Source organism: Haemorhous mexicanus, chromosome 18 (genome assembly GCF_027477595.1).
Source record: "Haemorhous mexicanus isolate bHaeMex1 chromosome 18, bHaeMex1.pri, whole genome shotgun sequence".
Classification (NCBI taxonomy): Eukaryota; Metazoa; Chordata; class Aves; order Passeriformes; family Fringillidae; genus Haemorhous; species Haemorhous mexicanus.
The window spans coordinates 2876498-2902176 of record NC_082358.1 but is presented as its reverse complement, the minus strand read 5'-3'; the positions used below and the strand labels follow the sequence as shown (position 1 = coordinate 2902176).

At 54.3% G+C, this 25679-nt stretch overlaps 1 protein-coding gene across 3 annotated transcripts in view; it reads left to right on the top strand.

Annotated features, from left to right (window-relative positions):
* The window catches only part of RALY (RALY heterogeneous nuclear ribonucleoprotein), a 140926-nt gene that overhangs the window by 104056 nt on the left and 11191 nt on the right, over positions 1 to 25679 (top strand). For all 3 annotated transcript variants that reach the window (XM_059862698.1, XM_059862697.1, XM_059862699.1), the window contains 2 exons: positions 12564 to 12828; positions 19501 to 19573. In XM_059862698.1, coding sequence (XP_059718681.1) covers positions 12573 to 12828; positions 19501 to 19573 — 329 coding nt within the window. In that variant the 5' untranslated portion in view covers positions 12564 to 12572. The remainder of the gene's footprint in view (positions 1 to 12563; positions 12829 to 19500; positions 19574 to 25679) is intronic.

Here is a 25679-nt window from a genome sequence, read left to right as displayed (position 1 = left end):
GCAGCCCGCAGCCCCCCACCCCCCGGGCGGGGCCGGGCAGGGCAGCAGGGTGGGAGCAGCTCCCCCACTGCAGCACCGACAGAGGGGCCAGAACCCAGCGCGTCCCTCCGGCTGCCCCGGAGGGCTCCAGCCCCTGCCAGGGGCTCAGACACTTTGGCACAGAGTCAAAGACACCTGTGCCTTTGATTTTAGCCCATGGAAACAATCACCAACTTCATATGAGGATTTAGAAGCCATGAGAGTTTAAGGAGAATGATGGTTAGTTTGTCGCAAGGTAGAAAAATAGAATTTGGGGGTTTAGAATGGGGGTTCAGAAGCCAAGATGGAGGGATTTGGGCATGCCTTGTCCTTCTTCTTTCTTCTTCTTGTCCTCCATCTTCTGCTGGGATGGTGGCACTTCAGGATTGGTTCAGAGTAGAGACAGACTGTCTAACATAGGTGATAGGTCTTGGAAAATTATTGTAAATAAAGTACACCTAGTTCTTAGTATAAAAAGATAAAACCCCCCAAGGGCAGGGACTGTGCCACAGCCTGACCTGCTGGACAGATCTCAGCAGGGCAGAGAAAGAGTGTGATGGATAACAGAGAGTAAACAACCTTGAAAACCATAGCTGAGGAATCCTGACTCCTCCTTCAGTCTCAGGGCTGGGAAAAAGAGACTTTCTGACACCTCAGGGTCATCTCAACCACAGAGACTCTGAGAACAACACTCCTCAATTAATTCAAGCTGAAAAGAGAGTTTGTTTATTACTGTTGGGAAGGAGGAAAGTTTGACAAGAAGGTCTCACAGATATGTGTGCCCAGCAGAAAGATTTTTGAATGTAGAACCTGATGAAGGAATAGAGATGGGAGCAAGTTTTGATATAGAAGAAAAGAATTGCTGAGCCAGTCCAACTGGATAACTAAGGAGACAAAGTGTATGTTAGTTAGAAGGGGGTTTTATGGCTTAGAGGAAAGGATAAACCCACCTCAAACAAGATGTTTTTACCAAGCAGGAAGAGAGCACAGGCAAACAAGCCTGCTGATGTGGCAAGTAGAAAAAAGGTCTCAGAATTTTCCACTGCAAGAAAACTGAAAAACAACTTCTAGCTTAAGCTGTAATGTACTTACTTCTAATGACTGGAGAATAGTAACATGAATATGGTAATTATAGTAGTAATGATAGGCTATAGGTAATAGATAAGGGATAGATTGGTGCTACTGTATGAAGATGCTCAGCAAAGGAAAGTATATAATGCACTGTAACCAAAACCAAAGGGTCTCCAGGCCTGCCTGCAGCTGGAGCTGGCAGCTGTAGGCACAGGCTCTGTCACCCACAGCCCTGGACTGCTGTAACTCTTGGATACAATAAACTGCATTTTGGAGAGCCGCCTGGAGTCCCACATCCCTCAGTCAGGCCCTTAAAATTCCAGCTCTGGACAGATGGGGAGGAACCTCCCAAAGCCAGGAGTGAAGGGTCACAAACTCCTGCTCTGTTTATCCAAAAGGGTTTTACATATTCACATTGTTTCCAGGATGGTTTCTATGACACCTATTACATAAACATTAGCTCTCACCTCATATTATAATTAGCTGGATGTCCATAATGGCTGTGTAATTTTCTCTTTAATTGAGTCAGTGGGCTTCTGGGGAGGAAGTAAGACCTCTTCCTCATGGTAAAGCCCCTTCCTGGGGCTCCTTGGCCTGCTGGCCACAGTCCAAACCTCCTCTCACTCTTCAAAGCCAGTGGTGTTTATGGCTCCTGCACTCTTAAAATCCTTGTTGTATCAGCTGTCATTGCCAGCCTTGTTTCAGTTATCCCCCCCTGGAGTCAGTCAGTTTCCTTGTTAAGCTCTAATCACAGTCTGTGATCTTTGCTGACTCCATTTCTAAGTGGAGCCCTGTCCCCCATCCCCCCCCACAGACTGAGAGGAGCAGGCACTGGGGTCAGTCACTCCTCAGGTTGGGGACAGCCCCAGGTCCCTGGGGGTACCCAGAGGCAGCAATGTCTGGGTGCTCTGCCATCCCAGGGGGTGCACAGGCATCACAGCCTCTGTCCCTGGGGCTGTCCCCAACCTGAGGAGTGACAGCTGGCCCTGGGTGGCAGCTGGGCTGAACCTGAGCCTGCCACGTCCTCAGGCAGGACATGGGCCCCCTGCATTCCCAGGAGGACCCTGGGGGCCAGTGGGCATGCACAGGGGCTGCAGGGCTGCATTGGTGCCTTCTGCATCCCTGCTCTGGCCACACAGCCCTGGTGGGGTGGGCTGGCCATAGAGAGGGGGTAGGGGACAGCCAGGGGGGACAGCCAGGGGTCCCCAGCAGGGGCTTGATGCCACCTCCAGAGGAGTAGGAGCTCAGGGACTGCCACTGGATGGGTGGGATGCTGATGGCCTCAAGCAGTGCCACAGGAGGTTTAGATTGGGTGTTAGGAAAAGTTTCCTCATGGGAAGGGTTGTTGAGCATTGGCACGGGCTGCCCAGGGCAGGGCTGGGGTCACCATCCCTGGAAGGGATCCAAAACCTGGGGCTGTGGCACTTGAGGATGGGGTTTAGGGGCTGCTGGGTGGATGCTTGGACCTGATGATCTCAGAGAGGTCTTTTCCAACCTTAATGATTCCATGATGGGCAAGGTGGAGCCCTGGGAAGTGCTGGGAGAAGTTCACAGGCCCTGCAGAAGGAGCCCCTTGTCAGACAGCAGAGGGGACAGCCCAGGGTGGCACTGGAGGGACCCCAGGACCTGCTCTGCCTGCAGGGAAAGGATCCTCCCCTGCTGGGATGCGCTTGGTTGCTCTTACAGGGGGAACAGGGTTTGCAAAGGGACCCCACAACTTCAGTCTGCCTCCTGCTGAGCTCATCTCCACCTTTCTACCCCTCCCAGATCTCAGCACTGCAAATATTCCCCATTCTGCCCTGGGCCTGCAGAACCTGTCTAATAATTGTGCCCTCTTTGTCTACCCCCTTTTTTAATAACTTCCCAGTCCTTTAACACTCATGTCTGGGAGGATTGAAGCTGTTTTCCCCAGAAAACCCCAGCACTGGTTTCTTTCCTCCCAGTTGGTTGTGTTTATTGGAGCCCACAGCAGTGAGCAGGATCTTCCTGCTCTCTGTGGGGAGGGCTGAGCCCTCCAGCTCTGTGTGCAGGGCTTGCTGGGGACTCAGGAGTTATTGAAAAGAGTGCAGGGTTTGTGTTGTTATTAAACCAACACTTCAGAGCTGGGCTCTCAGGTTTGGGGACTGGCTCAGGGCTCCCCAGGGAGGAGTGACTGACACTGGGGATGGCCCATGGAGCTGGGCAGGGCAATCCCCTGTCTCAAAACTGCCTTTTTTCAGCTTAAAGTAAAAAAAACCAACAGGAGTAGGTGCCCAGAGCAGCTGGGGCTGCCCCTGGCAGTGCCCAAGGCCAGGCTGGACAGGGCTTGGAGCAGCCTGGGACAGTGGAAGGTGTCCCTGCCATGGCAGGGGTGGAACTGGATGATTTTTAAGATCCCTTCCAACCCAATCATTCTGTGATTCTCCCAGATCCCCCCTCAGAGCCGAGGAGAACCTTGATGGCTGCCCAAAGTGAGATCCTGCCTGTGGGACAGCCAGGACAATCTCTCTGTGCTGGGCAATGCTCACTGCCCAGGCCTTACCTAAAATTCACCTTTCTGGCTGCTTGCAGGAAAGTGCAAATCACTCCTGTGCTGGAGCTTTGTCTTCCCATGTAATGCTGCTGATTCAGCCTTCTAGTTCATAGAAACAGAATGATTGGGGTTGGAAGGGACAAAAATCATCTTATGGACAGGGACAGCTTCCACTGTCCCAGGCTGCTCCAAGCCCCAATGTCCAGCCTGGCCTTGGGCACTGCCAGGGATCCAGGGACAGCCACAGCTGCTCTGGGCACCCTGTGCCACGGCCTGCCCACCCTGCCAGGGAACAATCCCTTCCCAATATCTAACCAAAACTGACCCTCTTTCAGTTCAAAGCATTCCCCTGTGTCCTGTCACAACAGACCCTACTCAGAGTTTTGTCCCCATCAAGCTCTAAAAATTTACTGTGCTGCTGCCTTGCAAGTGGCAAGAAAGATGTTTGGGCATGAAGGGTTTGGGATGAAAGCAGCAAGGACAACCTCCAAAAAGCAGTGAGGTCAGGGCTGGGCTTTGCCCTGCACAGGAGTATCTGAGACGGTTCAGAACACCTGGACAAGGTGCACCCCACTCACACTGGGGCTCCACAGGCTGGACCATCCATCCAGGTTGTTGGTGCTTTTTCCAATACCCCAAATGCCAAATTTGCCCCAAACCTGGCAGGGACCAGCTTTGTCCCTGTGCTGGAGGTCCCTGCAGGATTTTTGCATCTGTCAAACCTCCAAGCTGGAAAAACGTGTGATGGTGTTCCTGGCTGGAGATGTGGGCAGGATAGAAACCCCAGGAAAGGAAAAGCCCAGGACAGGAAAACAGGATAGAAACCCCAGGGTAGAAAACCCCATCTCCCCTCCTGTGAGCAAACATGATGAGAGGGACAGAAGAGCCAGGCTGCTGCTGTCACAGTGACACAAAGAGCTCCTGCAGGCACAGGGGGGTTGGGTTTGCTTTCTGCTCTCCCTTCTCCTGCTGTGACAGTTCCTCACTCCCCTGGGGTTTGCACACCTGGCTCTCAATTACCCTCTAATCTGGGAAACAAGGCACTGAGAGCAGGGAGGGGACAGCTATCAGCACTTCAGTGCCAGCCTCGGGCTGTTCCTGGGTGGATAGCAGGATTTTTAAGGGATTCCTGCACGTTGGCAGCAGAGGGACAGTGTGTGACATTGCTGTCACAGGAAGGGAGGAGAAGCAGAGGCAGGGAGAGGAGTTTGCTGGCATCCATCCCCCTCCCAGCATGGAACAGGGGCATGTGCAGGTGGGCACAGCTTGTCCTGGGGTGTGGGAGCTCACTGGGACCCTGGAGTGATCCTCACCACCCCTAAAAATGGCCCAGGGGATCCTTGAATGTCTGGGGTGCAAAGCTCAGTTCATCCCTGCCGTGTTTTCTTCTCACCTGGCAGTTGCACACAGGTGCCCTTGTGGGATGAACCCCTGGAGAACCCTGGGTAGATGCCAGGCTCCAGGGCTGTGTGGAGGCTCAGGTGGCAGGGCTGGTGGTCACAGGGTGCTGGAGAGCCCAGCCTGGGTGCAGGTGGATGTCCCCAGCTGCTCCTGGGGTCACTGTGCTGTGGCCTCAGTGCTGTCCAAGGGGATGGCACGGGCAGGAGGGAGGAAGGCAGCAAGCAAGGAAAGGAAAGGGAGTAGCTTTAGATCGGATATTTGGAAGAAATTCTCCTCTGTGAGGGTGGGCAGGCCCTGGCACAGGGTGCCCAGAGCAGCTGGGGCTGTCCCTGGGTCCCTGGCAGTGCCCAAGGCCAGGCTGGACATTGGGGCTGGGAGCAGCCTGGGGCAGTGGGAGGTGTCCCTGCCATGGTAGGGGGTGGCACTGGATGAGTTTTAAGGTCCCTTCCACCTCCAAGTGATTCTGTGATTCTAGGAAGGGAGGAAGGGAGGAAGGGAGGAAGGAAGGAAGGGAGGGAGGGAGGAAGGGAGGAAGGGAGGGAGGGAGGGAGGAAGGGAGGGAGGAAGGAAGGAAGGAAGGGAGGAAGGAAGGAAGGAAGGAATGTTACTCCTGGCAATGTTGTCCTTAAGTCTCCTTGTGTCTTTAGGGGCATTTGGGACTGGGAGTGCCACTGCAGTATCTCTGTGGTGAGGCTGGGGGCACACCCCCCTCCACCCCAGACCTCTCCTGTCTGGAGCTCAGTTTCCCTTGCAGAAAATAGGGATAATCCTAATAACTCTGTCCTTGATGTTCTCTGGGGTGCTGAAGGTGAAGAACCCCTTTACACCTTCATTTATTCATGTCCAAGTATTATTCCTGGTTGCCTTTTGTCTTTTTTCCAATCCTAGTTCATCTTCTGGCAGTTGTGGAATGGGGGGTGAAAGGTGAAATCAGAGCTGTGGAAATGGCCCTGCATTGATGCCAGCAGTGGTTACTGGAATGTCCTGGAATTACCAGGAATATGTGTGTGCTCTGTGGGTGTTTCTGAGCAGACACATCTGCTCTGACTGAGTCCTGCTGGATGTTCCAGGGTGGCTGGAGAGGCCACTCTCCCCCCCAGCTGTGGAGCTGTGCTGTTCTCCAGCTGATGGCTCTGCTGGATCTCACCTGGACACACATTCCCTGCTGGAATGCAGGGATAGGGTATGAAATATTAACAGCCATGGTTAAAATGTCCTTTTCCAGTTGTTAGAAGAAGGAGGCCAGTAAGTGGTGCCAAGTGAGTGCTGTGTTTAAGAAGAAATCCCAGAGGAGAAAGGGAGGCTGATTTCTCCAGGGGATGGCTGGCTCGTGTGTGGCAGCAGCAGAGCACCATGCACAGGCTGCAGGGCCCAGGGGGTTGTGAGACACCAGTGATGGGGCCCAAGCCCTCTGAGCATTCCCCAGCCTTGGCCTTGCCTTGTCCCTGCTGCCAAATCCCTGCTGCCTGCCCGGGCAGGGCCCGCAGAGCGTGGGCAGATGGCCCTGGAGAGCTCCATCTGCAGAGCCACCAGGTCCCCCTGCCCAGCCCTGCCAGCAGCGTGGCCATCACCCTGCCTGACCTTGCCTTGGCCATCTGGTGGCCCTGTCCCATCTCCCATCAGCCCTGCACAGACCTGTGATTGTTAAAGTAACCCCACAGTCTGTGATGCTCTGACATAGTGTACTACTTCTCTGTCACTTTCTGAAGTTTCTTTCCTGTTCCATAATACAAAATGCACTGCAACAGTGAAGAGAGGAGCTGTTCACCTTTTGGCTCACAACTCTCTGTGGCTCTGGCTCCAGCTGAGCCCTTATTTCATTTTTAATTCTGCTCTCAGTGGACACAGCAGAGCAAGCAGCTGGTGGGCACTGCCCCTGTGTCCCAAGGTGGCCCTGGGCCAGTGGGAATTCCAATGGTGACGAGGTCTCTGGTGTCGAGATGACCCCGAGGTGTCAGAAAGTCACTTTTTCCCAGCCCAGAGACCAAAGAAGAAGATGGGATTCCTTGGCTCTCATTCTCAAGGTTGTTTATTTGCCCTTATCCATCACACTCTTTCTCTGACCTGCTGAGATCTGTCCAGCAGGTTGGGTTGTGGCACAGTCCCTGCCCTTGGGGTGGTGTTGGTTTTTTATACTAAGAACTACGTGTACTTTATTTACAATAATTTTCCAATGCCTATCACCTGTGTTAGACAGTCTGTCTCTAAACCAATCCAGAAGTGTCACCATCACAGCAGAAGATGGAGGACAAGAAGAAGAAGAAGAAGGACAGAACATGCCCAGATTCCTTCATCTTGCCTCTGGAGCCCCCATTCTAAATCCCCAAAATTCTACATTTTCACCCTGTGACAAGGTCACTATCATTCTACTCAAACTCTTGTGGCTTGTAAATCTTCACACAAAGTTGGTAATTGTTTCCATGGGCTAAAATGGAAGGCACAGGTGTCTTTGACTCTGTGCCAAGGTCTCTGAGCCCCTGCCAGGGTCTGGAATCACCCAGAGCAGCCAGAGGAATGTCCTGGGTTCTGACACAAGGGATGAGCTCCTGCTCTGTCACTGCCCCCTGCAATGTGGGGTGTCCTGCCCTTAGGCAAGGCTTTATAAAGCCTAAGTGAATTCTTAAGTGAATGACCTGAGGGGGAGTTGCTCATCCCATGTCCAGCTGTATGGGGTTGTTGGGATCCAGCTCCCCAGGTGGGCAGGAGAGGACACAGCCCAGGGAACAACCACAGCACAGCTGCAGGGAGTGTGGGGAAGGTCACAGGAGCCAGACAAGGAGGGTGTGAGGTGGGGATGGGCAGCAGGGACCCAGGAGATGCACAAATTCCCCTTTTCCAACAACCCCTCCAGCTCCATGGCAGCCAAAATCTTCATTTTGGGAGATGCCTTAGGATATTTCCTTCTCCAAGTGAAGATCCATCCGGTACCTTCCTGCCCACACCTCAGCTTCATCCAGGTCTTTTTTTTAATAGCAAACCCACATGGGGAGGGTCCATTGGCAGCTGCAGGGCTGGCTCATGTGGCACCTGCTGAGAGCCCATGAAATCTGGGGGAAAACAAAGTTTTATACCCCCACCCTCCCCACATCCCACCTGAATCCCAGCCTGTTCCAGCCCAGGCACAGAGGCAGCTTAACCCACATCCCTCCTCCACAGGGATCCCTCCATCAGCTCAGCCCCTGATGGAATTCGGGTTTGCAGCTGCAAACAGCTGGGCAGAGCTTCAGGCTCATGTAAATAACACCTGACTGGGCTGATCAGTCCCTGGGGAGGCTTTGGGCTTTGCCTGATTGGGGGCTGGGGGGTGGCAGCAGTGAAGCTCTGCAGTACTGGGGTGTGAAAGCAGAGCCAGGGGTGTGTTTGGTGTGAGTGCTGCGTCTGATTCTGAGGAAGGGAACATTCCTCACCTGGAAATGGGGTGGCCAAACTTGACCAAGCTATTTCTCTCCTGTGCCAAAGTGACTGGTTGATGTCTGCCCTAACTTCAGGAGGGCTTTGGACACAGTCCTGCAGCATCCTGGCATCCAGGTGGGCAGTGCAGGCTGGATGGGGGGTTCCAAGGATGGGGAGAGGGGCTCAGACTCTGCCCAGGGACCAGGGGAATTTCTCAGAGGTCTGCAAGAAAGGAGGGCCATGGGTGGGTAGAACATGGGCTGGAGACTTGCCCAGACTCCAGCAGATGAGGATGGAAAAGTGAGAAGGCATCCTGTAGAGCTGTAGAGCAGCTTAGAGGGACCAAGGGTGTCCCCATGGCATGGCCTGGGCTGGGAGAAAGAGGTGCCAGGGCAGGCTGGCTCTGAAACAAGGAAATACAGGAGCTCCAGGAGTCCCCCATGTGGAGTCACTGCTGTGACAGTGCTGAATCCCCAGGGAAAGGAGGGCTCACAGCAGGTCTGATGTGTCCTCAGGGCAGCAAGGCCACCCAGGGCCACCTGACTGCAGACACCCCTCAGTGTGCAGGCTCTCTGAAGGTCCTGCACAGCCTCAGCCACTGCCAGCATGTTCAGCATGGAGATCCCCTGGGCACTGGGCACAGTCAGGATGGAGATTCCAGTGGGCACTGGCCACATTCAGGATGGAGATTCCCTGGGCACTGGGCACAGTCAGGATGGAGATTCCAGGAGACACCAGCCACAGTCAGGATGGAGATTTCAGTGGGCACTGGCCACATTCAGGATGGAGATTCCCTGGGCACTGGCCACATTCAGGATGGAGATTCCTTGGGCACTGGCCACATTCAGGATGGAGATTCCCTGGGCACTGGGCACAGTCAGGATGGAGATTTCAGTGGGCACTGGCCACATTCAGGATGGAGATTCCCTGGGCACTGGCCACATTCAGGATGGAGATTCCAGGAGACACCAGCCACATTCAGGATGGAGATTCCCTGGGCACTGGGCACAGTCAGGATGGAGATTCCAGGAGACACTGGCCACATTCAGGATGGAGATTCCTTGGGCACTGGCCACATTCAGGATGGAGATTCCCTGGGCACTGGCCACATTCAGGATGGAGATTCCCTGGGCACTGGGGCCACCCTGGAGCAGCCTCCAGCTGGGCTTGGTGCAGATCCTCAGGATTTCTGTGAAATGAGTCCTTGGGGCTTAGGCTGGTACCCAGAGTGACCAAAGAGCTGGGAAAAGTCTCCATTTCTCCCCATCTGCACCAGTTTCCTTTGGGACCCTCTTCCAGGTGGCACTGCAAAAATAAGTTCAAATCGAGAGCATTAAACAAGGGCTGATACAGGGGTGGAAGTTGGAGCACCACTTGCCAAAGGTTGAGAATTGAATTCACTTAGATTCCTTTGAAAGTCCTGTCCTTTGGCTGTTTTTTCCAGTGTTTTTAGGAAACCTCTGCCTGCCAGGAATTGGTTTTAAAGTAATAAAACAAAAGTCTCTGGCTCTTTTAGTCTGTAAGTGTGAAAGGGAAAATACAACGAGCCAGACTCAGACCAAGTCTAACTTTTCTTTTTTTTTTAAAGATTGGATTTAGCAGGCAGATTATTTCCAGCCTCAGTGGCAGGTTAATGGAGTGGCAGGGCTTGGAGCCAGAGGAGATTTATTGTGGAGCCACATCCTCACAGAGAGGCTCAGACTTGCAGTGTCTGCAGTGCTCTGTGTGGCCTGGCTTTGGATGGTGACAGGGATGGGGTGTGCAGCCCTTTGTGCTCCCTGGGAAGGTGGAGCTGTGCCCTGGCAGCTGGGCACAGAGCCCGCTGCTGGGGGATGGCTCAGGCTGCAAACCCCTCTGCCTGTGGCCATGGGGCAGTCTCCTGCCATGTCCCTGTCCTGGGATTTCAGATGCTGGGATTTGGTGCTGGGGGGCCCTGACCCTGCTGCTTGTCTGTGTGGGCACTCTGGGCAGGGTGGGACCGTGGCAGGAGCAGATCCTGAGGGGCTGGAGCTCAGAAGGGAGAGCATTTGCTGGATTGTGCCCTTTTCTGACCTAGAGAGGGAGCAACTGAGAGGCTTTTAAAAAACTTTGATTTTCTTTTTAGTCTCACGAGAAGGGTGAGATAATACAGATGTTATAATTTATGTCATTACAATCAATTTCTTAATTACAATACACTATGAGCATTTCTTGGCCTGTCAGCTTTAGCTGCTCCTGTCAAGTTTCAAGAATTTTCTACGAATCCATTTCCCACAAACATCCCTGAGGAGCCAAAATGGAGCTCCCCTGGTGAAGGGTGAGCTGGGTGTGATGATGTTCTCCCCTCTAACAGAGGAGAGAGAAGCAACCAGAGATTTTGTGTCCTGTGGGGAATCTCTGTGCAGGAGAGCACCAGGAAGAAGCAGCACTGGGGTTTTGGGAAATCCTGGTGCAACCCCCAAATATTGTGGCTTTTTGGCAGGCTCAGCCTGCCAGGGCAGGAGTGTAGGAAAGGGAACTCCATGGCTGAGGGCTCAGCAAAGCTGGAACATCCCACACTGCCCTGTCAGTGCCTGGGGCAGGCTGGGCTGGGGACAGCAGACCAGGGGAACAGGGTGCACAGGGGCTGTGCCAGGGCAGGCAGGCACTCTTGATTAGAAATGCCAGGGAGCAATTAAAGCACAGATGCTCAAATGCACATTTGCTGTTCCACTCCAGGCTCAGAAGTGGCCCCACAAACGTGGTGGAGAGGCAGCACGTGCAAACAATCACCCCTCAGTTATGAACAGTTGCATTTTGAACCTGAGGCAGTAGGAATGTTGGATTGCTAAAGGCCAACAAAGCAGAGGCAGTGCATCAGGAGGTGGAAGCAGGGTGTTCCTTGAAGCCTTCCTGCTCTCCAGCCTTTCTCTCTGGTTTTCCCTGCTTTATTCTGAAAGGGTGCAATGTCACCAGCTGTCCCCACCTCGGACCAGGCTGCTCAGACTTGGGACCCAGAGAGCCAAAACCCCCAAGCCAGGCAGTGCCAGGGCAGGGGACACCGGGCCCTGTGGTAGCTGCACAACCCCTGTGCCAGGCTTGGGGACCTCAGGAGTTGTGGACGCCCTGGTGGTGGGGAGTGGGGACACCTGTGCTTGCTGCTGGAAGGGGCTGGGGAAGAGCAGCACCTCCTTGTGAATCACAGAACACCTTGTACAGTCCCACAGCTTGTGTGTGCAGCACAGCAGGATCCCAAACATACCTGTGGCTCTGGAAGGTGGGAACAGCTCTGCACAGCTGGGGGTTGTGCTGGAGTTGGAGCAGCCAGGTCACACTGCCTTGAGTTTCACACGACTTCCAGCCCTGTCCCTCCTGCTCAGAGGGCAAACCTGTCCCCAGTGCTGCCCAAGGAGGATCCTATCTGCCTGGCAGCCACGGGAAGGGGTTGGAGTGGTTCCCAGCTGCTGTGATGGCGATTTCCAGGCTAACAGTGACACCTCCTGTTTGCACGAAGTCCCGCCCAAAGCCCGGCGTGCAGGCAGTGCAGCACAGGTGCCCGCAGGAGCACACGGGCTGATCACTGCTTGCATCTCTTCATTTATATCCAGAAATCCCAAGTCCCCTTCCAGGTGTGAGTGTGGCCTCACAGGGACAAACCCATCCTCATGCATGGTGAGGGCTGGGCTGGGCACTGTTGGCAGGGGAAAGCCTGGAAAAGTGGGCATGAACCGAGGTGCTGGATGCAGACTGCTTCACAAAGAGTTCTTTGAATTGTGGTTTAGCATAGACAGGTAAAAGCTGTGGTATGACAGCATTAAAGCTTTCACTTAGATGTGAAATGGATTTAAATCTTAAAGCAGCTTAGAATCACAGAACACCCTGAGCTGGAAGGGACCCACAAGCATCATTAAAGTTCATCTCCTGGCCCTGCACAGAACCAACCAGGGGCCAGCCTGATCAATTGATTTCCAGAATCAAGAATTTAGATTGAATTGAAAATAGATTGAATTGAAAATAAATAGATTGAATTTAGGATTGACTGTGCCAGTGGTTCCCCAACACCCAGGGGCTCCCAGAGATGGGATCTGCCCCGCTGTGACCAGCTGAAATTGAGGAGCTGCTTCCTCCACTGAGAGCTTTGCCCCCCTCCCCACCCTTTTTTCTGTGAATTCCTTCTCACACCCTCCTGCCTCCCCACCTCTCCTTGCAGGTGTCCAAGATGTCCTTGAAGGTGCAGACCAGCAACATCACCAACAAGAATGACCCCAAGTCCATCAACTCGCGGGTGTTCATCGGCAACCTGAACACGGCGGTGGTGAAGAAGTCGGATGTGGAGACCATCTTCTCCAAGTACGGGCGCGTGGTCGGCTGCTCCGTGCACAAGGGCTACGCCTTCGTGCAGTACTCCAACGAGCGGCACGCGCGCGCCGCCGTGCTGGGCGAGAACGGCCGCGTGCTGGCCGGCCAGAGCCTGGGTGAGTGCCCCGCGCCCTGCCCGGGGAGGGCCGGGCTGGGCTGGGCTGTGGCCTTTCTCTCCAGCAGCCCTGGGTGGGCTGGGCTGGGCTGTGGCTGTGCTGTGGTCTTTCCCCTATCAGACCCTGGGAGGGCTGGGCTGTGCTGTGGCCTTCCCCAAATAATTCATTCTTTGAAGTCTGGGAATATTGTCACAGTGAGGGAGAACTCGGACGCTCAATATGAGTGATCAGCAAGCTTTGTTTATTGATGAGAGCATCAGACATTTATGCACAACAAGTAATAAGCTCATACATATTCTGTAAGCTAAGCAATCTATTGGTTCTACTATAGATATCAGCTCCTCTCTTACTTCCTCATTCCTTACGACTTACATCTTCTTTTTCTCGTGTCTCTCTCTCAGCTACAGCATCTTGTTATCATAATACAGCTATGCTCAAGGCCACAATGTCCTTGCAGGTGCAGGGACTCAGATTAGCTGGGTCTGGTACTTTCCCAATTCTTGGTCAGCTATCGAGAGCATGTCTACGTGGCCTTTGTCACGTAGCCATCCCTCCACAAATATAAAAGTGGATTTTTATTTTAAGGATTTCAGGGGCAGTCATGGAAAGATGTCCACAAAAGCCTACCACCCCCCCAGGGGTGAGTACGTATTTATAGGTTTTAGGAAATTAGCATAATTGACAAAAAGCACCAATTAGGAGCACAGGTGGTGAGGCAACTCCCCCCCAGGTCAAGCCCCTTCTCTGGAGTCCCCCTTTGGCACTGGCTGTGCTCTGTCCATGGAATGGATCTCCAAGAGTTGTTCTCAGGAACAACCAAGGCAGCACTGGAGTCCTGTACCCCTCGGGGCTTGGAGCTCTGGAATGTGTTTTGGTTTTCTGCCTGGGGAAAGGCCTTGGAAAGTTACTGGGGAAAAATAGTCACAATAGGTGACAGAGTTACAAATAATGTGTGAAGAATACAGAGAAGATATCAAAGAACTAAAGGCAAAACCCAAACAGCACCAGTCCCATGGGGGATGGTGCAGGGATGGCCAGTGCCCAGTCAGACTGGGATGCTGGATCTGCAGAGAGGGTCAGAGCTGACCCAGTGATGACCCAGCAGGGCCAGAGTGACAAGGCAGGGTCAGCAGGATCCATGGCCAGGCACAGAGCTGGAGAACAGCATTCCAACAGCACCCCCAGGCAGGGGCTGAAGGCTCCCCCCTCCCCTGTGGGATGGGATCAAAGGCACGTGTGACACTGTGGCCCAAAACCTCATCTCTGAGCTGTGATTGTAGGAGCCAAACAGCAAAACCACAGTTGTGGATCATCCCAGGGCCTTGTTCTGGAACTGCTGGGGAAGAACAAGGGTGGGGAAAGACAATGCCTAGTATCAAAGACATGGATAGGACACAGGGAATGGCTCCCACTGCCAGAGGGCAGGGTTAGATGGGATTTTGGGAAGGGATTGTTCCCTGTGAGGGTGGGCAGGCCCTGGCACAGGGTGCCCAGAGCAGCTGGGGCTGCCCCTGGACCCCTGGCAGTGCCCAAGGCCAGGCTGGACAGGGCTGGGAGCAGCCTGGGGCAGTGGGAGGTGTCCCTGCCATGGCAGGGGTGGCACTGGATGGGCTTTTATGACCCTTCCAACCCAGCTCATTCTGTGATTCAGTGCTTTTCTCCCAGGAGCAGGCCTTACCCTCAGCCTGTCAGGAGAGCTGATCTCCAGACCAGCTCACCCTGACTGCAGCCAGCAGATGTTAAATGAGAGAACTTCCCCCAGTCTGCACTGCTGTGGCATGAGAGCTAACAAGCAAATCTCCCCAGCTGCATCTTTGCTTTTTCAGATTGCTCTGAGGTGTCACCAGCTCCAAGCTGAGAACTGGAACTGGGGAGAGGATTTTTAATGAAAAATGGTGATTTTTAATGAAAAATTGTGATTTCCAAGCCTGCTGCAGCAATGGGCACCAAGGAAAGCAATTTGCAGCCTATTCCCACCCTGCTGCTGGCACAGCCTGACATAGAAGTTGTCCTGAGGCCATGCTGCTTCCTCTGAGGTTTAACCAGAAACTTCTGCTCACTTCTCTCGCGCTCCAGAGAGTCGAGCTGCAGACCTGGCAGAGCTCAGCGTGCCAGGAATGCTTCCAGCCCAGATGTTGCCCACATGTGCAGCCTGAGATAGGATGGAGCCCAGGAGCTCCTTGTGATGCTCCAGACAGAGGAGGTGTGGGCCAAGAGACAGGGAGCACCTACTCACTTAGCTGAAGAGAGAGATGAAAGGTTTGCTGTGAGGAAAACCTCCTCTCAGGAAACCTCTGATCACTGCTGGTCCCAAAGGGCTGGAATTCCAGAAGGAGGCAAAAGGACTGTGTGATAGCTGGGTGTCCTGTTCATGTCCTGGATGAGGTGCAAACTCAGCTGCCTTTGATCTGCCTGCCCCTCGTGGTCCAGGCTGAGCACAGGAGAGCTCCTCAGACTGTTCCTGGCAGGAGTGAGCTCTGGGGTGCTGCAGGGAGAAGTGAGTTTTGGGGTGCTCCTGGGAGGAGTGAGCTCTGGGGTGCTCCCCTGGCAGGAGTGAGCTCTGGGGTGCTCCCCTTGCAGGAGTGAGCTCTGGGGTGCTCCTGGCTGGAGTGAGCTCTGGGGTGCTCCTGGCTGGAGTGAGCTCTGGGATGCTCCTGGGAGCAGTGAGGTCTGGGGTGTTCCTGGCAGGAGTGAGCTCTGGGATGCTCCTGGGAGCAGTGAGGTCTGGGGTGTTCCTGGCAGGAGTGAGCTCTGGGGTGCTCCCCTTGCAGGAGTGAGCTCTGGGGTGCTCCCCTTGCAGGAGTGAGCTCTGGGATGCTCCCCTTGCAGGAGTGAGCTCTGGGGTGCTCCCCTTGCAGGAGTGAGCTCTGGGATGATCCCCTTGCAGGAGTGAGCTCTGGGGTGCTTCCCTGGCAGGAGTGAGCTCTGGGATGTTCCCCTTGCAGGAGAACCCAGCAGAGAAGAGCTGTGGTGAGAAAATCAAGGTTGGAGGCTTTTCTCTAAATACAGGAGGGATGGCTGTGTAGGAATGTGGAGAGGGAGGACAGGCTGGGGCTGCCAGGGGACATTGCAGACATCCTGCTGAGGGGACTGTCCCTGCAGGTCCTGGCAGCCTCTGGGGTGCCTTCTGCAGACACTGCAGGAGGCAGCTGCCCGAGGGAGGCACTGGAAGCTGGATCCACACCATTCCCTGCCATGTGGACTGGAAAAGCACAAGCTCCCCCTGAGTGTGGGAACAGGTGCCTGGGTGTGAGCAGGAGGGATCAGGGCTGCCTTGGGTGGGCAGATGGAGTCAGTGATGCAGAGGAGTGAGCCAGAATGGGAATGAGATGCAAAATTTGTCCAGGCTGATGTTCCTGCTGAGCTCTTGTCCCTCCTTCTTCACTCCCAAGGGAATCCTGTGGGATCTGACTGCCCATCACCACCACAGCTGAGAGTATTAATTCCCTGCTGTTGTCAGGTGCCAGCAAGGGCTCCACAGGTCTGTTTGTAGCAGTGGGGACCAGCAAATGAAGTGTCTTGGTTTGAACAGACAGGTGTCTGGAAGGCAGGAGGAAGGCAGGAGCCTCCCCTGAAATGGAGAATGCAAACCCCCTCCCTACAAATTATTGTAATTTTGAAATTAGGGGGCTCCCAGGCAAAGATGTGGGAGCAGGAGTAACAGTTCTTTATTAGGAAAATTAAAAATACAAATGCAATAGTACAAAAAAGAAAACAAACCACTGCCAGAGTCAGAGCAGGCCCTGGCCCCTGTGTGTCAGGCTGGTGGCACAGTCCCATCCCAGGGGGCTCAGGGTGGTGGCACAGTCCCATCCCAGGGGGGCTCAGGCTGGTGGCACAGTCCCATCCCAGGGGGGCTCAGGGTGGTGGCACAGTCCCATCCCAGGGGGGCTCAGGCTGGTGGCACAGTCCCATCCCAGGGGGGCTCAGGCTGGTGGCACAGTCCCATCCCAGGGGGGCTCAGCCCTCCTGCAGTGCCAGCTGTGCTTCTGCTGGAGCAGGGATCCTGCACAAGGGGGGAGTTTTCCTCTGCAGCTCCAGGGCTGCTGGAGATGGGCCTGCTCTCCCTCTGGGAATGCAGGGCAGGAGAAAGCTGCTCCTCTGGGAATGCAGTGGGCAAAGGCTGCTGGGCTGTTCCCAGGTCAGACTGGATCCAGGTAGGAATGCTTGGCTCCTCCCCTGGGCGGAGCATCTCCCCATGGGATGCTGGAATTTGATCAGCCCTGCAGGGACACTCCCTGGCCATGGCCAGCAGAGATCTCCTGGAGGGAGGATGGGCTGTGGGAGAGATAAAGAAAACTGCCCCATGGACAGCAGAGAACTGCCCAGCTCTGACAGATGGCAAATAGGATACAGAGCCCCAAACCACATCTTACAACCCAGGACATGGAGCTAATTGTTGTCCTTCTCCTCTCCTGGGCTTCCAGTGCCTCTCCCTTGGAGAGTGTTCCCAGCCTGGTGCTGTCAGGGGCTCTCAAGCCTGTGGGAGCAGTGACTGGCAGCTGTGAGCAGCACCCTGGCAGCAGAAAGGGTTCAGAGCCAGGCAGCTGCAGCTGGGCAGGGCTGTGTCTGCAGCAAGTCAGGGCTGGTCCCTTTGTTCCCTGGCAGTGCCAGCAGCCTTGGTGGCTCAGCAGGCTGTGTGTGAAATGTTCCTGCTGGCAGCAGCTGGCCCTGCACCTGCCCTGTGCCCATGTGCAGCCCTCTGTCCATCAGGCTCTCCTCAGCTGGGCAGGGCAGGGTGCAGGGAGGAGGGCAGCAAGGCAGACACAGGCTCTGATGGGAATGTGCCCCCAGAGCAGTGCTCGAGGCCATGGCTGAGCCAGCCACACCACGTTTGTTCTTCTAGCTCAGAGAGAGGCCAGGCTCCAGCTTCAGCAGGAGTAAGGTCTTGACAGACCCTGAAAAGCAGCCAGGGAGTTGCACAGCAAGGCCCTGGCCAGTGGCAGTGTGTCCATGCTCCTCCAGAGCCATGTCCAGCATGTGCAGTCTGTGCTCCTCCTGCTCAGCTCATCCAGCACTGCTGCAGCCTCCCTGTGCTCCTGCAGATGATTTTCCAGGTTATACCTAAGTCAGCAGGATGTTCCTTTGGATCACTTTGTAGGCTCTGGATTTTGATGGGGTGTGGACCCAGCTGTCCACATTTCCTCATAAAGTCCCTTGATAAACCACAAAAAAAAAAAAGTTTTGAATGGCCTGATGTGCTCAAAGTTGGTTGGATGCCCCCTAAGGTGGAGGTAGCAGAAAGGAAGGCTTCATTGAAGGAATTCCTCCCTGTGAGAGTGGGCAGGCCCTGGATCCCTGGGGGTGTTCCAGACCAGGTTGGACGGGGCTGGGAGCAGCCTGGGACAGTGGAAGCTGTCCCTGCCTTGGCAGGAGTGGAATGGGATGGGCTTTCAGGGAAGATTTCTTGCAACCCAACCCATTCTGGGACCTTTTTCTCCCACCACCTCTCTGGTCCATCCCAAAGTTCCCTTGGGGCACTGGTCTCATGGAGCTGCAGGATGTGCCCATGGGTGGGACAGTCTCAGCCCCTGGTTCTCTGGGGGGGGATCAGGTCCCTCAGGGCAGGTCAGGGCACACCCCTGAGGGACCAACACGTTCAGTAGGTGACCCAGCTGTGATGAAGAGTCTCCTGAACCCAGCCAGCCTTTTCCAGAAACACAGGGGTGGCTCCTCTAAGCTCCTGGAGATCACTGGCTTCACACCAGCTGATGAAGAGCTTCTTACCAACCCCATGGACTCAGCAGCTGCTCTTTCCTTCCCTCACCTTCCACTACTTGGATTTTTGAAATATGAGGGGTTTTTTACATAAATTCTCCTTTCTCTTTATTCCTGCCATGTCTGAGGGCCATGTTTTCCTGGTGGGCTTGGCAGTGCTGGTCCACATGAGCAAATCCTGTCTTGCTCAGTTCAGATCTGACATGCCCAGAGGTCTGACACCTCTTCATGCACACAGGACCTGAAGAACCAGCAGGGTTTAGGGCTGATTGGGAAGGCAGTGGGGCATTTGCCACTGCTCACCTCTCTGAGTTCTGGCTCCACACCCGATGTTGGATTGCCAGGCTCTCAGCAGCTCCATGAAATTGGCGGTGTCACTTTATTCTTACATCAGAAGCACGTTTGGCACCATGGCCAAGGAGTGACATTCCCTCAGGGGATCAGAGGAGCTCGTTCTCCCCTCCCCTGGCAGAAGATGCTGCCCTGAGAGCAGCTCAGGCACGGGCACCATGCAGAGTTTAACACAGCCAGACCCACAGCAGTGCCAAGCTGGCAGTGCCCAGCATTCCTGGTTATTCCCAGAGGATCCAGGGGTGGATGCTCAGCAGTCAGCACCCTGCAGCAGGTCTGGATTTTGCCTTATCACACTGAATTCTCCCAAGAAAACTGTCCTGAGTCTGTGTGTGTGGACAGGACCATCTGCAGGGTGCTGACTGCTCAGGGAATGGTGAGTGGCTCTGGAAAGGAAAAGGAAGAGGTTTCCCAAGTGCAGGGTTTATTCACCTTCCTGTGGAGCCCCAGCAGGCCCCAGCCCTGCCAGAGGCAGGTGGCAGTGGGTGGGGGGAGCTCATTTCTCTGTGGCAGGGCTGTGTGCATCCACCCCAGCTCCCTGGGGGTGCGGGTGAAGGTGGGCAGGGATGTGCTACGTCACAGCTGCGTGTCCCTTCCTTGCAGACATCAACATGGCCGGGGAGCCCAAACCCAACAGACCCAAAGGGCTGAAGAGAGCAGCCTCTGCCTTGTACAGGTAGGTGTTCACCACAGTGGGTGAGGTCTCTGGGCTTGTGTTTGCCTTCCAGCACCCCCCAGCCCCTGCCCTGAGCTCCCTGCTGCCTGCCCCCAGCAGCCTGGGCACTGCTGCACCCCCAGAGCTTCTCCCAGGGCTCCTTCCCTTGGCAGTGCCCCTGGGGTTGGTGTTGTGGGAGATCTCCTGGGCATGGCCCCGCCTGTGCAGGTGTTGGACCTGGAGAGGGTTGGGGCAGGCTGGGCAGAGGAGGGGTAGCAAGAGGAGCAACCCCTGCAGCCAGGGAGCAGGAGTGGGCACAGAGGTGCTGGGTGTGGGGGAAAACAGGGAACAGGGATCATTTAGGGAAAGAGGAGAATGATTGTCAAAGGGAGAGGAAAAGGGTAGAAAGTGGGAAGCCCTTGGGGTGCCAGATGGAGGTGAACCAAGGAGGTGGCTGGGGGAAGTCCTGAGGGAGCCTGTTCTGAGGAGCACAGCCCAGGGATCAAGGGAACAGGAGGGGCAGGTGGGACATGGAGAGGTCTGTGAACATGGAGCATGTTACAGATGCCAGGGAGCCCTCAGCTCAAGAGAATTTATCATCATTTCCACAAGAAGTGAAGATTTTCATTTAAGTCCCAGGCTCTGGAGTCAGGGGAATGCAGGAGAAATTCATTAAGTTCTTGCTTCTGGTTGCAGAAGGGAAAACTTGAAAAGGTATATCAGGAGTGCCCTGCAGGGTGAGGAACCCAAAACCAAAAAACAAGGTCCCCAAACATGTTTTATTTATAAATTGTCATGATTTTGATGCCAGTCTCTTGGTGAGGAGACCGAGGGGCTGAGGAGGAGTTGGAAGGTGTGAGGTTGGGAGGAAAAGACTAAAATCAGAATTGGGGCTATAGGTGGGTGTAGCAAAAGGGGAAATCATGAGAGAACTGGAGATTTTTCCAGAAAAAAAAGAAAAAAGTGTGAAGGGTGAAGAGAACCTTGTGATTCAGACTCAACCATGTGGTCCTGCACTGGGGTAGAGTGGAATGGCAAATCCTGGTTAGAAAATGCAGCTCTGGCACAGCCAGAGCCCCAGCAGCCTCCCACTACCCACAGGGCATCCCCAGGTTCCTTCCAGGAGCCTCTCAGCCAAGCTCCCCCCGAGCAGCTTTCAGGCACATTTCTCCTCCCACCCTGGGACAATTTGGGCTTTCACAGGACATGGCTCTCGGGGCTCCCAGGGGATTCCACCCGAGAGGAAAGAGGTGGGAGCAGAGCTGACACAAATCCTGCAGTTCAGCTGCACGTGGACTGCTCACGTGGGGCTGGGGCCATCACACACATCAGCTCCTTCCATACATCTTGCACTAACGAGCTTTGCATTTACTGCTCAGCCCTGCCTGGAGCACTAATCCCTTCCTCTGCAATGACCAATATTTCAGACTTCAGACTGCTGAGAGAGATGTTTGCTCCCTCCCACAAATATGGATATGCTAAAATATGGGCCAGAGAACTGCACTGCTCCTGTTCCCAGCAATATTTCATCCCAGACTGGCTGTCAGATTAAAACTTTGCCATCTGGACTGGCAGAACTTAGGATATCTCCTGGAAAACAGGGATCCCAGGTTTGCAGCGAGCTGTGGTTACAGCTTCCCAAACCACCATCAATTTTTCTAAATGTTAGACTGCAGAAAATCACAGCGCTGTAATTTACAGAAGTGCTGTGTTAAACACAGCAGAGGATTTTTCCATAGGTTGGCTTTTGCTTTGCCTCACTCCAAGTCTGCATGGGAGGGTTGAGGGAAAGGCAAGGGAAATTCCATTTTGAACATACAGGAAGAAACAGTTGTGACATTTTTACCTATCCACCAGCCTAGGTGGGTGTCCAGGTGTTAAACAGAAATCCTTGGGGATGTAGGCTTCCATCCACCTCCACCCAGGCTCGTGCCACCATCAGTTTTCTCAGGTGTCTCCACATGAGGCACCTTCACTTCTTACAAAGCCTTGCTGCCATCCCTGCTCTCCTCCACTCTTGGATCTCTGGGCCTCTCTCCCTCCCTCTCTCTGGCACTTCTCAGAGCATCCCTTTGCACAGGGCAGGTCTCTGGATGCTCCTGCCTGGCACCCTGGCCACCCCCACAGACGTGGCCCTGCTGCCATGGGGATGGCTGGGCAGTGAGCTGCTGTCACTGTGTCCCCAGGGAGTCACTCACTGCCCGTCCAAAATCTCTAAATCTGCTTTCTGCCAACACTTTTTTTTGCCTGCACAGCAAACGTCTGGACAGGATTTCCTGGGGCATTTGTGGCCACGTTCAGGTCGGTGCCAGAGATCCCACCCAGATGTTGTCAGCTGGCTGGGAAGGGAAGGTGGCTCTGCCAGTGCCACTCTGGGGTTTTGGAGGCACAAATCCCTGCCCTGCCCTGCAGAGCTGGGGCTAAAGCTGCTCCATGGCCACAAGGACAGAGAGGACAACCCGAGCAAGAGCTGCTGGGTGTCTGCAGCTCAGTGGCCCCAGGAGGGGTCTCTGAAGGGGTGGCAGGGACAAAGCACTGCTGACTGACTGTCACAGCCCCCGGCATCCGTCCCCTTCTACACCCAAAGCTGGTGTCAGCCCATCCCCAAACACCCCTCCCAGGCCCTGGTCCTGGAGCAGTGAATACCAAATGCACTTGGACAGGGCTGAGAGCAGCCCCAGGGCAGAGGGGGAGGTGAGCAGTGATGTCCCAGCCTAGAGCAGCCCCAGCACTTTGGGAATGCCAGGCTTCATGCCACGTTCCTTTATTTCCCCCTGCCCTGGCTGTGTGCAGGAGGAAGAAGTCTCACACAGCTCCACAAGATCTGTTGGATCAGTGCCACATTTTCCAGCAGCTTTCCTTTGCCCACTGCAGTAATGCCATGACAGAAGAGTGGGAGCTGAGCTCACCATGGCACTCATGATTAGCAGTACCAGGCAGGAATTAAAGCACAGATGCTCAAATGCACATTTGCTGTTCCACTCCGGGCTCAGAAGTGGCCCCCCAAGCGTGGTGGAGAGGCAGCACGTGCAAACAATCACCCCTCAGTTATGAACAGTTGCATTTTGAACCTGAGGCAGTAGGAATGTTGGATTGCTAAAGGCCAACAAAGCAGAGGCAGTGCATCAGGAGGTGGAAGCAGGGTGTTCCTTGAAGCCTTCCTGCTCTCCAGCCTTTCTCTCTGGTTTTCCCTGCTTTATTCTGAAAGGGTGCAATGTCACCAGCTAAATGAAAAACAGCAGAAACTATTCCTGTACACAAAGACAGAGCTGCCAGGTCACTGAGAAATGATCTCTCAGTCTCTGGATGGTTTATCCTACATGCAGTGGAATTTTCAGGATCAATCACCTCTAAAAGCACTCCCTTTCACCTGCTTTTTTTCCTGGATTCATCCTGGCAGACCTGCCCTGTGCTCAAAGCCTGATTCCAGGGGTGCTGCTAAAACCATCCAGCCCTGCCTCCCTGGCATCATCTGTTAAGCTGTGAGTGACTGCTGTGTTAGAGCAGGGTCACACAGCCACAGGCTGCACAAATCCCTCATCCAGCCCCCTGCCTTCCTTGAGGGCTGCCCCACAGTCAGCAGGAATCCAAGCAGCCCTGCAGAGGCTGGGTTCGTGTTTTGGGAGGTCAGGACCAGCTCCCTGGCATAATTATGCTCCCAATTCCTTTGGAAAGGGTGGAAGTGTCTCCGATCCCATAAAGATTCAGGGCAGGAGAAGCCCTCACCCTTGGGCTTTGCACCCACAGATGCTCTGGGGCCCCTGCCCTGCAGTGCAGGCATAGTGTGACCCCCTCAGTGCCTCTGGGAATGCTCTGCAGATGTGCCAGGAGTGATTCCCACCAGGAGAACACAGGCATGCCCAGCTTTGCTCCACATCCCTATGGAAACAGGGAATAACACAGTGCTGTAACATCAGCAGGGTTCATTGGCACTTCATCCAGCAGACTGGTCTGGGAAGAGGCTTCACCTGGGCTCTTGGGCATCTCAGTCCTTCTACACCTCTTCTCCAGCCTTCTCTAGGGGGGATCTACAGATATTTGAAGCTGAGTTTCATCCCATCGGTGCTGGAGCCAAGCCCAGGTGTGGGTCAGAGGTGCCCAAACACCTCAGGGCAGGGTCAGTGCTGGAAAGGGAGGTGCCCACCCCACTCAGGGCTCTATCCCTTGTTCCCAAGTGCCAGGCTGTGCCCAGGACAGTGCTGGCAGCAGCAGGGCAGTGCTGTGTGCTGGGGCTGGAGCTGCAGCTCCTCTCCATCCCCACAGCCCCATGGAGCTGCCCATGTGCTGATCCCACAGCTCTGCTGGGGAGCAAAGGCTTGGAGGAGAAGCTGGCTCAGACCAGGAGGGTGAATTGGGGTCAGGAGAAAGGAATTTGGGCATGTCAGAATTTTGCCCCACACCCTCAGGGTTTGCATTCTTTATGAACAAATGCTCCAAAGCTGCCTCATGGTCTCCAAGCCACAGAGAGCTTCCCATCAGGAGCAGCTCCTCGTGGAGGTGATGCCTCAGGGAGCTGGAAGAGAGGCTGGATGGAGCTAAGAGGAACAAAGTGGAGATGTATTGAGGTGCCTTCAAAGGCCACACTCTGGCAGCACCTGGATGGCTCCAAGATGGAAGCAAAAGAGAGCTTGGCCATGAGATCTCACATTTTTATAAGTTTTAGTCCATTTGCATACAGGAGTTCACTGTCCAATTAATAGCTTCAAATGATGAAGCTTCATCCTCCTTGCTTGCTTGCCCACCCTCCTCTTCTCATGTTGATGCTTTGGGCCTGAAGTTTGAAGAGATTGTCCTTGAGTCTCCAGCGAGGATAGGATTGTTTTGGGAAAAGATCCCAGTAACATTAATATAAAGCTGAAAGGTGCACACCAAAACAGAACAGAAAAACTTAAAACCCAAGGTATCAGAGGGAGTTTGTGCTGTGGATGAAGGCTCTGCTTCATCCCACTGGGAGCCCTGGAGCCACAGGGAGATCCCACTGGCTCCTCTTCCCTGGGACTGGGGACAGCACTGGCTCTGCTAGACAGAGCCAGAAGCAGTTCACCAGAGCCTGTCAGGATTGAAAATATTACAAAATTGCAGCAATTTCGTTTGAGTTGCATCTAAGGAGGGGGAAAAAATTGAAGAGGGAGAGTATAACAGCGTAGAAGCATCCAACTTCAATTTTCCTTTCAAATGGGTTCCTATTTTGATGGTATTTTGTATTTATTGGATTCAAACAGACCTGGAGTCAAACATCCTCAGTGATCAAAGTGAATTTGCAGGCTGAGGGGAGCTATTTTCTTGGAGGGCTTTTGTATCTCCAGGTTTCACCTTGGGCTAGAACAAAAATCCAGTTCCCCATCATGAAAAGCTCCATGGAAGTGCCTCGTTCTATGATCTCCATCCCCTCAGCCCCACCAACAGCTGGGTTCATTCCAGCAACAGCTGCCCTGGGAGGAATTGCCTTTCCCTTTCAATCCAGAGAGGGAATAAACAAACACAGATGAGGCAGAGGTTGGGACAGAGGCTGTGGGATGTTCCTGTCTCCTCTGAGCCCAGCAGGAATGTTGGCTACAACTCAGGTCAGAAGGGAAGGGCCTTGAAAAGAATCTGGAATTCATCTGTCAAAAAAGGTTCTTTTCCACCATGCAGTGGAATCTGGGAGGGTTGTGTTGATCACACCTCCACAGTCACATCTCCCCACCAGTCTCCTTGCTCAGCAGTGAGACCCTGCAGTGCCCATCCCATGGAATGCCACAGGCAGCAGCTGCTCAGGGATAAGGCATTTATGGAATATCTCCTCACTGAAGTCCCCAGGGCAGGGCATGACTGGGGCAGGAGGTGCACGAGCCACCTCCTTGTCCTTAACCCTGGCACCAACTCTTTTGCCCCAAAGTAGCTCTGGTGTCTCCAGCCATGCTCAGGTCCCCCCTAGGCACAGGCTGAGTCTCCAGATGCTGCCACAGGCACCTGGGAACCCAAGGAGGGTGAAAAAATCATCTTTCAGAAGCCAGCCAGTTACTGAAACTGAGCACTGTCTGGGAAGCTCAGTGCCACAATAGGCAGGACAGGCCTCCTGGAATTCCTGGTCCAAGCCACACTTCCCACCAGCCATCCCAGTGAGCCACACGGGTTTTTTTGCCAA